The sequence below is a fragment of the Callithrix jacchus genome, chromosome 5 (assembly GCF_049354715.1).
Source record: "Callithrix jacchus isolate 240 chromosome 5, calJac240_pri, whole genome shotgun sequence".
NCBI lineage: Eukaryota > Metazoa > Chordata > Mammalia > Primates > Cebidae > Callithrix > Callithrix jacchus.
In genome coordinates this window covers 20660074-20673392 of record NC_133506.1, presented here as the reverse complement: position 1 = coordinate 20673392, position 13319 = coordinate 20660074, and the positions used below count along the sequence as shown (strand labels likewise).

The 13319-nt window shown below is 37.5% G+C and overlaps 1 protein-coding gene across 21 annotated transcripts in view; it reads left to right on the top strand.

Annotated features, from left to right (window-relative positions):
* The window catches only part of TASP1 (taspase 1), a 248642-nt gene that overhangs the window by 74388 nt on the left and 160935 nt on the right, over window positions 1-13319 (top strand). For 19 of the 21 annotated variants that reach the window (XR_013535126.1, XR_013535125.1, XM_078371367.1 and 16 more), the window contains one exon: window positions 2899-3005. The exons of the other annotated variants lie outside the window; for them this stretch is intronic. Coding sequence is in view for 17 of the 19 variants with exons in the window: in XM_078371367.1 (XP_078227493.1) it covers window positions 2899-3005 (107 nt within the window). In the remaining 2 variants the exon portion in view is untranslated. The remainder of the gene's footprint in view (window positions 1-2898; window positions 3006-13319) is intronic. 21 annotated transcript variants of the gene reach the window in all.

Below are 13319 nucleotides of genomic sequence, written 5' to 3'. Positions count from 1 at the left end.
TTTTGGAAAATGTTCCAAATGAACTTGAGAAGAATGTTGATTCTGTTATTGAATAGAATTTTCTGTTTATGTCTTTTAGATCTACTTGGTTTATTGTGGTGTTCTCTTTTCATTTTCTTTTGTGTATATTGTCTTGCTTTTTTTTGTGGTTATGATGGGGATTTTAGAATTGTTTAACATTCTAAAATTATAACACTTTAATTTAAATTTAGACCAGCTTAACTTCAATAACAAATAAAAATTCAGTTCTTATACAGATCTATCTCAACCCTCTTTTATAAAATTGTATCTTTTCCCATTGTCTGTCCCAAAACAAGCTGATAGGATTTTAATGCTTTAGTTTCTAAAATCATGTAGAAAATAAGCGAGGTGTGATGGCTCATTTCTGTAATCCCAGCACTTTGGGAGGCAGAAACGAATCACCTGAGGTCAGGAGTTTGAGACCAGCCTGGCCAACATGGTGAAACCCCATCTCTACTAAAAATAAAAAAAATTAGCCAAGCGTGGTGGTGCGTACCTGTAGTCTCAGCTAGTGGGAGGCTAAGGTAAGAGAATCGCTTGAACCTGGGAGGCAGAGGTGGCAGAGAGTCGAGATTGTGCCACTGCACTCAGCCTGGGTGACAGAGCAAGACTCTGTCTGAAAAATAAATAAAATAAAATAAATAAATAAAATAAAATCATGTAGAAAACAAAAAGCATAGTTAGAAACCAAAATTACAGTAAGACTAGCTTTTACAGTAGTCCATGTATTTATCAGCGATCATTATTTACAGCTTTGAGTTCTGTCTAGGATTCTTTCATTTTAACCCGAAGGATTTCCTTTAGCATTTCTTGCAGGGTAGGTCCAGTAAAAATGAACTGTCTCAGTTTTTGTTTATCTGAGAGTATTTTAATTTGCCCCTCATTTTTGAAGGACTGTTTGGCCACAGAAAAGATTCTTGGTTGATGCTTTTATTGTTTCAGCACTTTGAATTTATTAACTCATTGTGTCCAGCTTCCAAAGTTTCTGATGAGAAATCTGCTTATAATTTTATTGGGGATCCCTAGTAGGCGATGATCTGCTTTTCAAGATTCTCTCTTTGTCTTTGGCCTTTGACAATGTGCCTTGGGATAGATCTCTCAGTTTTCATACTTAGAGTTTCTTGGATGTTTATATTCATATCTTTCATCAAATTTGGAAAGTTTTCATCTATTATTTCTTCAAGTTAACCATCTTCTCCTTCTCTCTTTCTTTTCCTTCTGGGACTGTACAGTGTGTATATTTGTAAATCTATGCAAGGGCCGCGTGAGACCAAAAGGTTTTCAGAGATAATTTTCCTTCCTTGCCTCTTTCAAATACTTTGTTCTTTCTTTTTCTCTACCTTCTCCCTATTTTCTCTGCCAAACTTCTGTTGGTCTCATGCTCTGCTGTAATCTGGAACAATACTGCCTGCATGTATTTGCTTTTGAGATAGAGGGAATAATGGACTTAGTTATAGATTAGCTTTACTCTAAGAGTATTAGCCCTTTAAATTCCCAGTTTATTGTGGGAAGTGTCTCCTATAAAACTCTCTACTCTTAATGTGCTCTGGGCTTGATGTATGCCTCTCCTTGATGCCATTTAATCAAATGCATGTGTGCTAGTGTTGGCAAATGTTAGCAGTGCAATAACACCTTTAGTCCTCAGTTTATCTAATAATTTAACTTAGTAGTTGTAAGGTTTTGAATGCTTTTAAGATGGGTATTTTAAACATTTTACCCAACATTTTTAGGAATATTCTGTGGATAATTATTCTGAATCATTTAGTCTGCCATTATCAGAAAACTTTAGTAACTTCTTAAGTGTTATATTCCAGTTTGTAATTTGTCTTATTGGCTAGATCTAATTGGCTGTTAAAATTTGTATATCAAGTTTAAAAATTTTGATTATCTTATTGATTGATTGAAGCTCTATTTGTTCTTCAGTTCAGCCTGGTCAGTTTATCATCTTGCTGCTTAATCCTATTTTTGATCCTAACTTTATTTCTCTGAGCATAAATGTGTTATATTCTGTATTTGATTATTCTAGTACCTGAGGGTTTTGCAGGTCAGATTATGCTTTCTGATATTTGGCTGGCTTTTATTCTTGGTAGTTCATTTCTTTTGTGTTTTATGAATTTTTCTTTTAAAACTATGAGTACATGTTGATGGTAACATGGGAGTTCCTTAAGGTCTGGGTAAGTTAAGGCCGGTTTATTTTTCTAGAGAGTATTTGCATTTGTGTTTGGAGGCCCTTGGAAGCACTGTTACGCTGAGATCATTTTTTTGTCTCCAGGTCTCACAGGTAATAAGAATTCTACTGGAAGCCTATCTAAATGCCCTCATTGGTTATATGAAATTTCTAGGGAGATGTTTCCTCTTTACATCTAGAACCAAAGCTGAGATTTGCAAGTTTTCTGGTTTGAAAAATGTTTTCTTTATTTTTTATTATTTTTTGGTGCCTGGTGGCTTTTTTCTCATTCTCCTGTCCCTCCACTGGGCATATTAACCTTTGTGACTCTCTCCTTTCTTTGCGGATAATTTCCAGTGTGTTTTCTCACACTGCATTGTGCCCAAGTTTCATCTCTTGTCTTCTACATGCAGAGATCTTTAAAACCACAGTTGGAGGAAGCATGCATCATTAGATGCCCTGAGGTAGTGTCTGCCTACAGAACTCCTTTTTTTCTCAGGGTTTGACCTTTTTCTTAATTTTAAAATCTTAGTTTATTTCTCTTATTCTCCTACTATCTCTGTATACATTGTAAAGACTTTTTAAACCCTTAATTTAACATTCTTAATGATTTTCTTCTGGGAAGGCTCTTCAGATATCTTATTTGACCCTTTGCCCTAATATTTCTTAAGTGTTATATTTAATGTTTTTTATTTTATTTTATTTTATAGGATTCAGTTTAGCTGCATTTAAAAGAAACAAGAGGAAACTAGAGCTGGCAGAAAGGGTGGAAACAGATTTTATTCAACTAAAGAAAAGAAGACAATCAAGTGAAAAGGTCAGGAGGTGTTTGAAGTATTCAAATTAATGTATCATAATGAAATATCTTCTGCATTTAGGTACAAGCTTTAGGGCAGTACTATTCAGTAGAAATAGAATGTGTGCCACATATGTACTTTAAAGTTTTTCAGTAGCTACATTCAAAAAATACATGTTTATAAATATTAGGCTTATAAAAGAGAAAAAGAAAGTAGAAAGAAACAAGGGAAGTTAATTTTAATAATTTATTTAAACCAGTGGATCTAAAATATAACTTTGAAATGTAATTAGGGCAATAATTATAGTGAGCTATCTTATATTTTACATTATCTTTTTTTAGTATTGAGTCTTCAGAACTAGTTTGAATTTTCCACATCTCAATTATAATATTAATTTTTTTTTTTTTTTTTGAGGGGGGTCTTGCTTTGTCACCCATTGAGTGCAGGGTGTGATTTTGGCTGACTGCAACCTCTGCCTCCTGGGTTCAAGCGATTCTCCTGCCTCAGCCTCCCCAGTAGCTGGAATTATAGGCATGTGCCACCACACCCAGCTACTTTCTTTGTATTTTTATAAGAGATGGGGTTTCGCCCTGTTGGCCAGGCTGGTCTTGAAGGGATCCGCCTACCTTGGCCTCCCAAAATGCTAGGATTACAGACATGAGCCACCATGCCTGGCTAACACTAAATTTTTATTAGAAATATTTGATCTATATTTATATTTTATAAAAATTAACTGTTGAAATAGTAAATTTACATACAAAGTTATTATAGGTATACTTAAATCTTTCTAATAGTTAATATAGTATAAATTAAAATTTTATGAAATTAAAAAAAATTCAGCTTTCCATTTGTCCTTGCTTCTTTTTAATTTCTGAATAGCTACCTGTGGCTTGTGGCTACTCTTTGGTTCTTACAGTCCAGATAGTGATTCTTAACATGACTGTTTAGGGAGTAGAGTGTAAGTATAAGAAAATATACATGTTTGATTCAGATGTTTTTAGGGATAGAAATAAGTTGAAAACTACAGCATTCTTGCTTAGCCTGCGGCTTAGGGGTTCCTTCCATGCAGCTCATGGTGGGTGTTCCAGGTCACATAATCATTTGATGTACCTTAGCATCTATCAGTATGCTTTATTGTTTAGTTCTTCTGTAATGGATACATACTGTTTTGTCCTTTTTATCATACTTTTACATGGTTTGCCTATATATAAATGCATAATCATCTTTTGCAGTGATATTTTCTTAGTGTGTTGCCATGAGACAATCAATTTGGCACAAAGCTTTTTAATTTTCTGCCAGCAAAGAGCAACAATTTAGAAGGCAAATGAACAAATTAATAAGTAGATCTTGATATGATGGTGGATAGTCTATTTCTTGGGTATCTGCCTTGGATGTGATGTGTGGGTGAATGAATTCAGGACTTTTTTGCCTTTTTAAATTTATGATAGGCTGAGTGCGGTGGCTTATGCCAGTAATCCCAGTACTTTGGGAGGCTGAGGTGGGTGGATTACTGGAGCACAGTAATTGAGACCAGCAAGGGCAACATGGGAAACCCTATCTCTACAAAAAAAAATACAAAAAATTAGCTGGATGTGATGGTACACACCTGTTGTCCCAGCTACTTGGGAGACTGAGATGGGAGAATCACCTGAGTCTGGGAAGTCAAGGCTGCAGTGAGCCATGATCATGCCATTGTGCTCTAGCTTGGGTGATGGAGTGAGATTACATCTCAAAAAAAAAATTGTAATAAAATTTGCAGAGTAAAAGATTTAATCAGTTTTTATTGACATATATACTCATGTAAACCATACACCTATTGAGATATATAATATTTCCAGTTCTTCTATGCTTCTTCCCAGTTAATCTCCAACTTATAGGCAGCCATACACACACACACACACACACACACACACACACACACACCGCGCGTGCACGCATGTGTGTAAATGTAAATAGCCATTTGCCCATATATAAATGCATCATAAATCATCTTTTGTAGTGATGGATATTTTCTTAGTGTGTTGCCATGAGACAGTCAGTTTGGTACAAACCTTTTTAATTTTCTGCCAGCGAAGAGTAAGATTTTAGAAGGTAAATGAACAGATGAATAAGTAGATCTTGATATGATGGTGGATAGGCTATTTCTTGGGTTTCTGCATCAGATATGATGTGTGGGTGAATGAATTTAGGACTTTTTTGCCTTTTTAAAAATTCATGATAGGCCAGGTGCAGTGGCTCAGGCCTGTAATCCCAGTACTTTGAAAGGCCAAGGCAGGTGGATTACTAGAACCCAGGAGTTGAGACCAGCATGGGCAACATGGGAAACAATGTTCTGATTTTTATTACAATAAATACTTTTTCTGCTCTGAACGTCATATAAATAGAATTATACAGAATGTACTCTTTTCTGTTTGGCTTCTTTCACAAAAAGGTTTTATTATACGTTGTATCACTGGTTTATTCTCTTTTATTACTAAGTCATATTTCCTAATATGAATACACATTAATTTGTTTACCTGTTTTCATGTTGATGGACATTTGGTTTGTTTCCAGTTTTCTACTATTATAAATAAACCTGCTATGAAATTCTCATACTGGTCTTTCTGTGGACATCAGGTTAGGATTTTTATGTATAGAAATTTCACTGCATCTCATAGAGAAGATCTTCAGCTGGAATTATTCAAGTAGTTCATTTTTCCATTCAGGAAATGGTACTGAACTGGGTAGTAAGAAAATAATGGTGAACAAGATGGAGGAAGCTCATGCTCTAATGAGATCTTACATTTAACAGAAGGAGATCTATTAGCATATAATTAAGATAGCTGGTAGCTGTTATGAAGGAAAAAAAGAACAAAATGATGTGATATAGAGTAACTTGGATGTGAGAGTCTGAAGGAAGACTTTATTAAATGGAATGATCAACAGAGACCCCTGTGAGGAGACCACATTTGAGGTGACATCGGAAAATTGAGTGACTTCTATGAAGAGTCAGTGAAGAGTGTTCCAGGCAGAATGAGCTACATGTGCAGGGGCCCTGTAGGGGTTTGGCGTATTAAAGGACAGCAGAGGGAGAGTCTGTGCCCAAAGCAGTGAGCAAGGGGAGAATGGCATGAGATGAAGCTGCGGAAGTAGGTATGGGCTAGCTCCTGGTAGATCATGGCAAGGAGTTTTAATTTTATTCAAGAATAATGGCTAGTCACCAAAGAATTTAAAGTAGGGCAGCAGTGCTGTCTCAGTCACATTTTGCAAACTTCTCTATGGGCTACTATGTGAAGAATCAGTCCAAGGGAGAGGTAAGAATAGAAGTTGGTAGACTAATTAGGAAGTCATTACAGTTAGGAGATTATGGCACCTTGGACTGTAGGTGATAGGGGTGGAGATGAAGATAAGTGAATATATCCGGAAAATATTTTGAGGTTTTCTAGAAAGACAATATTGGTGCCTTAATTATTGGTAAGACAGAGAGAGGAGTTAAGGGTTTTTAGCTGAGCAGTTGGATATTGCCATTTACTAAAAGAGTAGAACTGGGGAAATATGGCTTCTGGTAGTAGAAGTAGGCAGTGGAAATCAAGACCTTTCTTAACTCATCTCCAACTTGATGGTCTCAGATTGACCAGTGCTTTCCATTTTTACCATAAAACATATTACTTAATGCCAATAGCGACTTAAACACCCAAAGCTAATAGAATACCTTTTGGTGTGCCATCCACCTCTGTTCCTTTCAGTCGAATTATATGCCACCAGTATCCTCATTATGCTTGCTGTTTTAATCATTGTTACATAATTCATTGTCTCAAGTAAACTGATGAGTAGTAAGTTTAAAAAGAATTGTCTGTTTGAAAACTAAGAGAATTATCTGAAACAAACTTGGAAAAACAGAGTTGTTTTATGAAAAATTCTGTAGAATTAAATATGGGCAAGCCCACTATAAAAGATTGAGAAAAATAATGAAAACCTAGAAGCATTCTGTATTTGGAATGCTTTGTTGATGTCTTTATGTTCTTATTCTATTTAAGATAAAATGACACTTGAAATCATGGGAAATTGAGTGTATTACAGTTTATGCAAGAAAGATGATATGGAGTATTTATCTGTGGGCCCACATTCAAAGAAAAGACTTTGGTCCTCTATAAAGAGATTGACAAATGGAATGAACCTTTGTGTTTTAAACAAAAATGATATGTGTAAGATATATGTCTTTTTCTGTTTTTGAATGAACCTCTGCTTCACACTGAGAATTTCCAACTTTAAAAAAATTTAACCTTTCATCATACTGGATAAGAGGATTTCTGATAGGAAGTTTCCTATGGCAGGCAGAAACTTAGCTCTGGAGTTGGTTATCTGAGTGCCTCCATGCACATGGGCATAAGCTCCTGTTTTATGGGCAGGTTGCAGAGAGATACCCATTTGGAAATCACTGGCATCAAAAGGAATATGAATCCATGTCACTAGATGAGGTCACTAAGGAGTGAGAATAGACAGTGGTCAGAAAACTGAACCCTGGGCCAATTTAATATGTCGAGGCTGGGAGGAGGAGGAATGAGCAAAGGAGAAAGAAGGAGCGGTCATAAAGGCAGAGCCACAACGAGGAAGAATGTCTAGGAAGCCATGAGAGGAACATTTCTTTTATATATATATATATATATATTTTTTTTTTTTTTTTTATTGCATTTTAGGTTTTGGGGTACATGTGCAGAACATGCAAGACATTTGCGTAGGTACACACATGGCAGTGTGTTTTGCTGCCTTCCTCCCCTTCACCCACATTTGGCATTTCTCCCCAGGCTATCCCTCCCCAGCTCCCCCTACCCCGCTGTCCCTCCCCTCTTCCCCCCAATAGACCCCAGTGTTTGGTACTCCCTTCTCTGTGTCCATGTGTTCTCATTTCTCATCACCCACCTATGAGTGAGAATATGCGGTATTTCATTTTCCGTTCTTGTGTCAGTTTGCTGAGAATGATGTTCTCCAGATTCATCCATGTCCCTACAAACGACATGGACTCATCATTTTTGATTGCTGCATAATATTCCATGGTGTATATGTGCCACATTTTCCCAATCCAGTCTATCATCGATGGGCATTTGGGTTGGTTCCACGTCTTTGCTATTGTAAACAGTGCTGCAGTGAACATCCGTGTGCATATGTCCTTATAGTAGAATGATCTATAGTCCTTTGAATATATACCCAGTAATGGGATTGCTGGGTCAAATGGAATTTCTATTTCTAAGGCCTTGAGGAATTGCCACACTGTCTTCCCCAATGGTTGAACTAGTTTACACTCCCACCAACAGTGTAAAAGTGTTCCTATTTCTCCATATCCTCTCCAGCATCTGTTGTCTCCAGATTTTTTAATGATCACCATTCTAACTGGCGTGAGATGGTATCTCAATGTGGTTTTGATTTGCATCTCTCTAATGACCAGTGATGATGAGCATTTTTTCATATGTTTGTTGGCCTCTTGTATGTCTTCTTTTTTAAAGTGTCTGTTCATATCCTTTGCCCATTTTTGAATGGGCTTGTTTGTTTTTCTCCTGTAAATCTGTTTGAGTTCTTTGTAAATTCTGGATGTCAGCCCTTTGTTAACTGCAAAAATTTTTTCCCATTCTGTTGGTTGCCGATTCACTCTAGTGACTGTTTCTTTTGCAGTGCATAAGCTGTGGAGTTTGATTAGGTCCCATTTGTCTCTTTTGGCTTTTGTTGCCAATGCTTTTGGTGTTTTGGTCATGAAGTCCTTGCCTACTCCTATGTCCTGAATGGTTTGCCTAGATTTTCTTCTAGGGTTTTCATGGTGTTAGGTCTTACATTGAAGTCTTTAATCCATCTGGAGTTAATTTTAGTGTAAGGTGTCAGGAAGGGGTCCAGTTTCTGCTTTCTGCACATGGCTAGCCAGTTTACCCAACACCATTTATTAAACAGGGAATCGTTTCCCCATTGCTTGTTTTTGTCAGGTTTATCCAAGATTGTATGGTTGTAGATATGTTGTCTTGCCTCCAATGCTTCTGTTCTGTTCCATTGGTCTATATCTCTGTTTTGGTACCAGTACCATGCTGTTTTGATTACTGTAGCCTTGTAGTATAGTTTGAAGTCCAGTAGTATGATGCCTCCCACTGTGTTCTTTTTACTTAGAATTGACTTGGCTATGCGGGCTCTCTTTTGGTACCATATGAAGTTTAAGGTGGTTTTTTCCAGTTCTGTGAAAAAGGTCATTGGTAGCTTGATGGGGATAGCATTGAATCTGTAAATTACTTTGGGCAGTTTGGCCATTTTCACGATATTAATTCTTCCTAACCATGAACATGGAATGTTCTTCCATCTGTTTGTGTCCTCTCTTATTTTGTTGAGCAGTGGTTTGTAGTTTTCCTTGAAGAGGTCCCTTACGTTCCTTGTCAGTTGTATTCCTAGGTATTTTATTCTTTTTGTAGCAATTGTGAATGGCAGTTTGTTCTTGATTTGGCTCTCTTTAAGTCTGTTATTGGTGTATAGGAATGCTTGTGATTTTTGCACATTGATTTTATGTCCTGAGACTTTGCTGAAGTTGCTTATCAGTTTCAGGAGTTTTTGGGCTGAGGCGATGGGGTCTTCTAGGTATACTATCATGTCGTCTGCAAATAGTGACAATTTGGCTTCCACCATTCCTATTTGAATACCCTTTATTTCTTTTTCTTGCCTGAGTGCTCTGGCCAGAACTTCTAGTACTATATTGAATAGGAGTGGTGAAAGAGGGCATCCTTGTCTAGTGCCGGATTTCAAAGGGAATGCTTCCAGTTTTTGCCCATTCAGTAAGATATTAGCTGTTGGTTTGTCGTAAATAGCTTTTATTACCTTGAGATACGTTCTACCGATACCGAGTTTAACATTTCAAAGAAAGTCATCACCTGGTCAAATGCTGCTGAGAGGACACCTAGGAACACAGATGACTGGACATTGGATTTGGCACCTGGAGACTGTCGATTGGGACAGGGACAGTTTCTGTGACATAGTTGATTATAGACTGGTATGGAATGGGATGATTAGGGAGAACAAGGGTGGAAATAACTCTTGAGAAGTTTTGCCATGGAGTAAGGCTAAGGTTGCCGTAGATAGTGATTCCTCTGGTGGGTCTGGGCAAAGTAAGTTGAAAACCTTCCCGGAAGGATTCACCATTCTAGATTCCATAACATGTGTTCATGATACATGGGATATTTATTCAAAGTAAAAATATCAACATGCAAAGGTGTTTGGAAGAAATGGATTCCAAGCCTCATGGACGACTTCAGATTCAGGACTTCAGTGGAGGAAGTCGCTGCGGATGTGGTAGAAATAACAAGAGAACTAGAATTAGAAGTAGAGCCTGAAGATGTGGCTTGAATTGCTACAATCTCATGATAGAACTTTATAAGTGAGGAGTTGCTTCTTGTGGATAAGTAAAAAAAGTTATCTCTTGAGATGGAATCTACTCCTGGTAAAGATGCTGAAAGCATTGTTGAAATGACAAGAAAGGATTTAGTTGTTTTTTTTTTTAGAGGGAGTCTTTCTGCGTAGCTCAGGCTGGAGTGAAGTGGCCTGATCTTGGCTCACTGAAACCTCTGCCTCCTGGGTTCAAACAGTTCTCCTGCCTTAGCCTCTCAAGTAGCTGGGGCTACAGGCAGCTGCCACCACACCCAGCTAATTTTTTGTATTTTTAGTAGAGATGGGTTTCACCATGTTGGCCAGGCGTGTCTCAAACTTTTGACCCCAGGTGATTTACCCACTTTGGTTTCCCAAAGTGCTAGGATTACAGGCATGAGCCACTGTGTCCACCAGGATTTAGAATATTAGGTGAACTTATTGATAAAACAGTGATGGGGTTTGAGAGTTCAATCCAGCTTTGAAAGAAGTTCTGTGGGTAAAATGCTGTCAAGTAGCATCATGTACTACAGAGAAATCTTTGGTGAAAGGAAGGGTCAGTGGATGTGGTAAGCTTCATTATTAGTATGCTTAATAAATTGCCACAGCCACCTCATTTCAGCAGCTGCCATCCTGATTCATCAGCAGCCATCAACATTGAGGCAAGGCCCTCCACCAGTGAAAAGATTATGAACTGCTAAAGGCTCAGATGATTGTTAACATTTTTTAGCAATAAAGTATTTTAAAGTTAAGGTATGGGCCAGGCACGGTGGCTCATGCTTGTAATCCAGCACTTTGGGAAGCCGAGGTGAGTGGATCACCTGAGATCAGAAGTTTGAGACCAGCTTAACAAACGTGGTGAAACCGTGTCTCTACTAAAAATACAAAAGTAGCTGGGCATGGTGGTGCACGCCTGTAATTCCAGCTACTTGGGAGGCTGAGACAGGAGAATAGCTTGAACCCGGGAGGTAGAGGTTGCAGCAAGCTGAGATTGTCCCATTGCATTGAAGCCTGGACAACAAGAGCAAAACTCTGTCTCAAAAAAAAAAAAAAGTTAAGATATGTACATTGTTTTTTAAACATAATGCTATTATACACTTAATAGACTAAAGTGTAAACATAACTTTTATTTGCACTCAGAAACCAAAATATTTGTTTGATTCAAGTTACTGTAATATTTGCTATGTTGTGGTAGTCTGGAATGAAACCTGCAGTGTTTCCAAGATATGTCTGTAATTTAAAGCATAAAAAAACTAGATAATTTAGATTTTTTTTTAATTGCATTGACGTTTCCTGTTTTTTTTTTTTCCTTTAAGGAAATTGATTGTACAAACATTATCACAGCACAAGTAATAATACAAATTGAAGCAAGAAGAATTTAGTCTGCTTGCTATTCTACTTCTATAGATTAGAGCGCTTTGTTTTCTTTAGTCTTTGACCATTTATTCTTACATTTGATTAGTTTTAAATAAGAATCAATCCATGGAATGCTTTTGCCTGCAAACAGTGGAAAACCTGATTGTAGTTTAAGAAATGCGTATTTGTCCCCTTGCTCTTTGGCCCTTAGCCACGTAGTAGTAAGTTTGGAGGTGGTTGGTTGCTGTCATTAGTTTAGATTTCTGACAGTGCTAGGGCCAACATGGCTGGTATTCTCTTGGACCTTTTTCTTATACCTTGCCTCATGGATGTGATATGGCTCCTGCAATTTTAGATGTCACATTTGTATTCAAGGTGAGAGTAAGGCAGAATGGCAAAGGAGGGGCAGTAGTGCCAGCCAGATGTATGTTCCTTTTATCTGGGATACAAAGCTTTTCTGGAGTCTCCCTCAGTAAACTTCTCCTTAGTAGTTGAAAAAGGGTACAATTCAGTTGCATGGCTATTTCCGGCTACAAAGGAGCCTAGGAAATTGGGTGAGTTGTCATAATTGCCATCTTATTGTTCATGGCTTGAGGATACACACGTTGTCTTCCCCCAAAAACTAGCCGTTTTATTATCAGTGGTAGTGGTTATTTGGTAGGTAATTTACAGTATATAGCATTAATTGAGATAGGTTTTTATAATCTCCTTCCCCACAATTAACATATCCCTTGTTCCTACAAAGTAATATTGAGTGAAACAGCTAGTCTATAGATAAATTGAATATTTTGCTACTTTTAGGATATATAGATTTTAAGATAAAATATATTAAAATGAGGAATATAAATTCTTAGTAATTATCCATTCTTAGTCATTGGCATCTTTGTTTCATCCTTGCTTATTTTTTTGTTATTTATGGGGAAGACATGAGGGAGAAGGAAAAGATGACTATTTAGCTGTAGTATTATATTGTGAAACAAAAATAGTAGTCCTTAAGTTCTATTCTACTTCACTCTCTGGGTAGAGCTATCTCTTCTGGGTTTTTCTTTTATCTCTTTCTTACTTTTTTTTTTTTTTTTGAGATGGAGTTTTGCTCTTGTTACCCAGGCTGGAGTGCAATGGTGCGATCACAGCCCACCGCAACCTCTGCCTCCTGGGTTCAAGCAATTCTCCTGCCTCAGCCTCCCGAGTAGCTGGGACTATAGGCGCGCGCCACCATGCCCAGCTAATTTTTGTATTTTTTTTTTAGTAGAGACGGGGTTTCACCTTGTTGGCCATGATGGTCTTGATCTCTTGACTTCATGATCCACCCGCCTCGGCCTCCCAAAGTGCTGGGATTACAGGCGTGAGCCACCCCGCCCGGCAACAATGTTTGATTTAGGATAAAAATCTGGGGGCATCTTCATCCTTTTTTGTCATAACTCCACTCCTTGATAAGATCCTCTTTAATGAGTTCCTCTGTCTGTATATCTAGAGACTTAGCAGCAGCAGTGACAGACATTCCTATGGCCACTTATTTCTTGTATAACTTCATTTATCTTTCATTTGAATTTCACTTCCAGCATTATCACTTTTTTTTTACTTCACTTTCTTCTGTAGCTTCATCACATAGA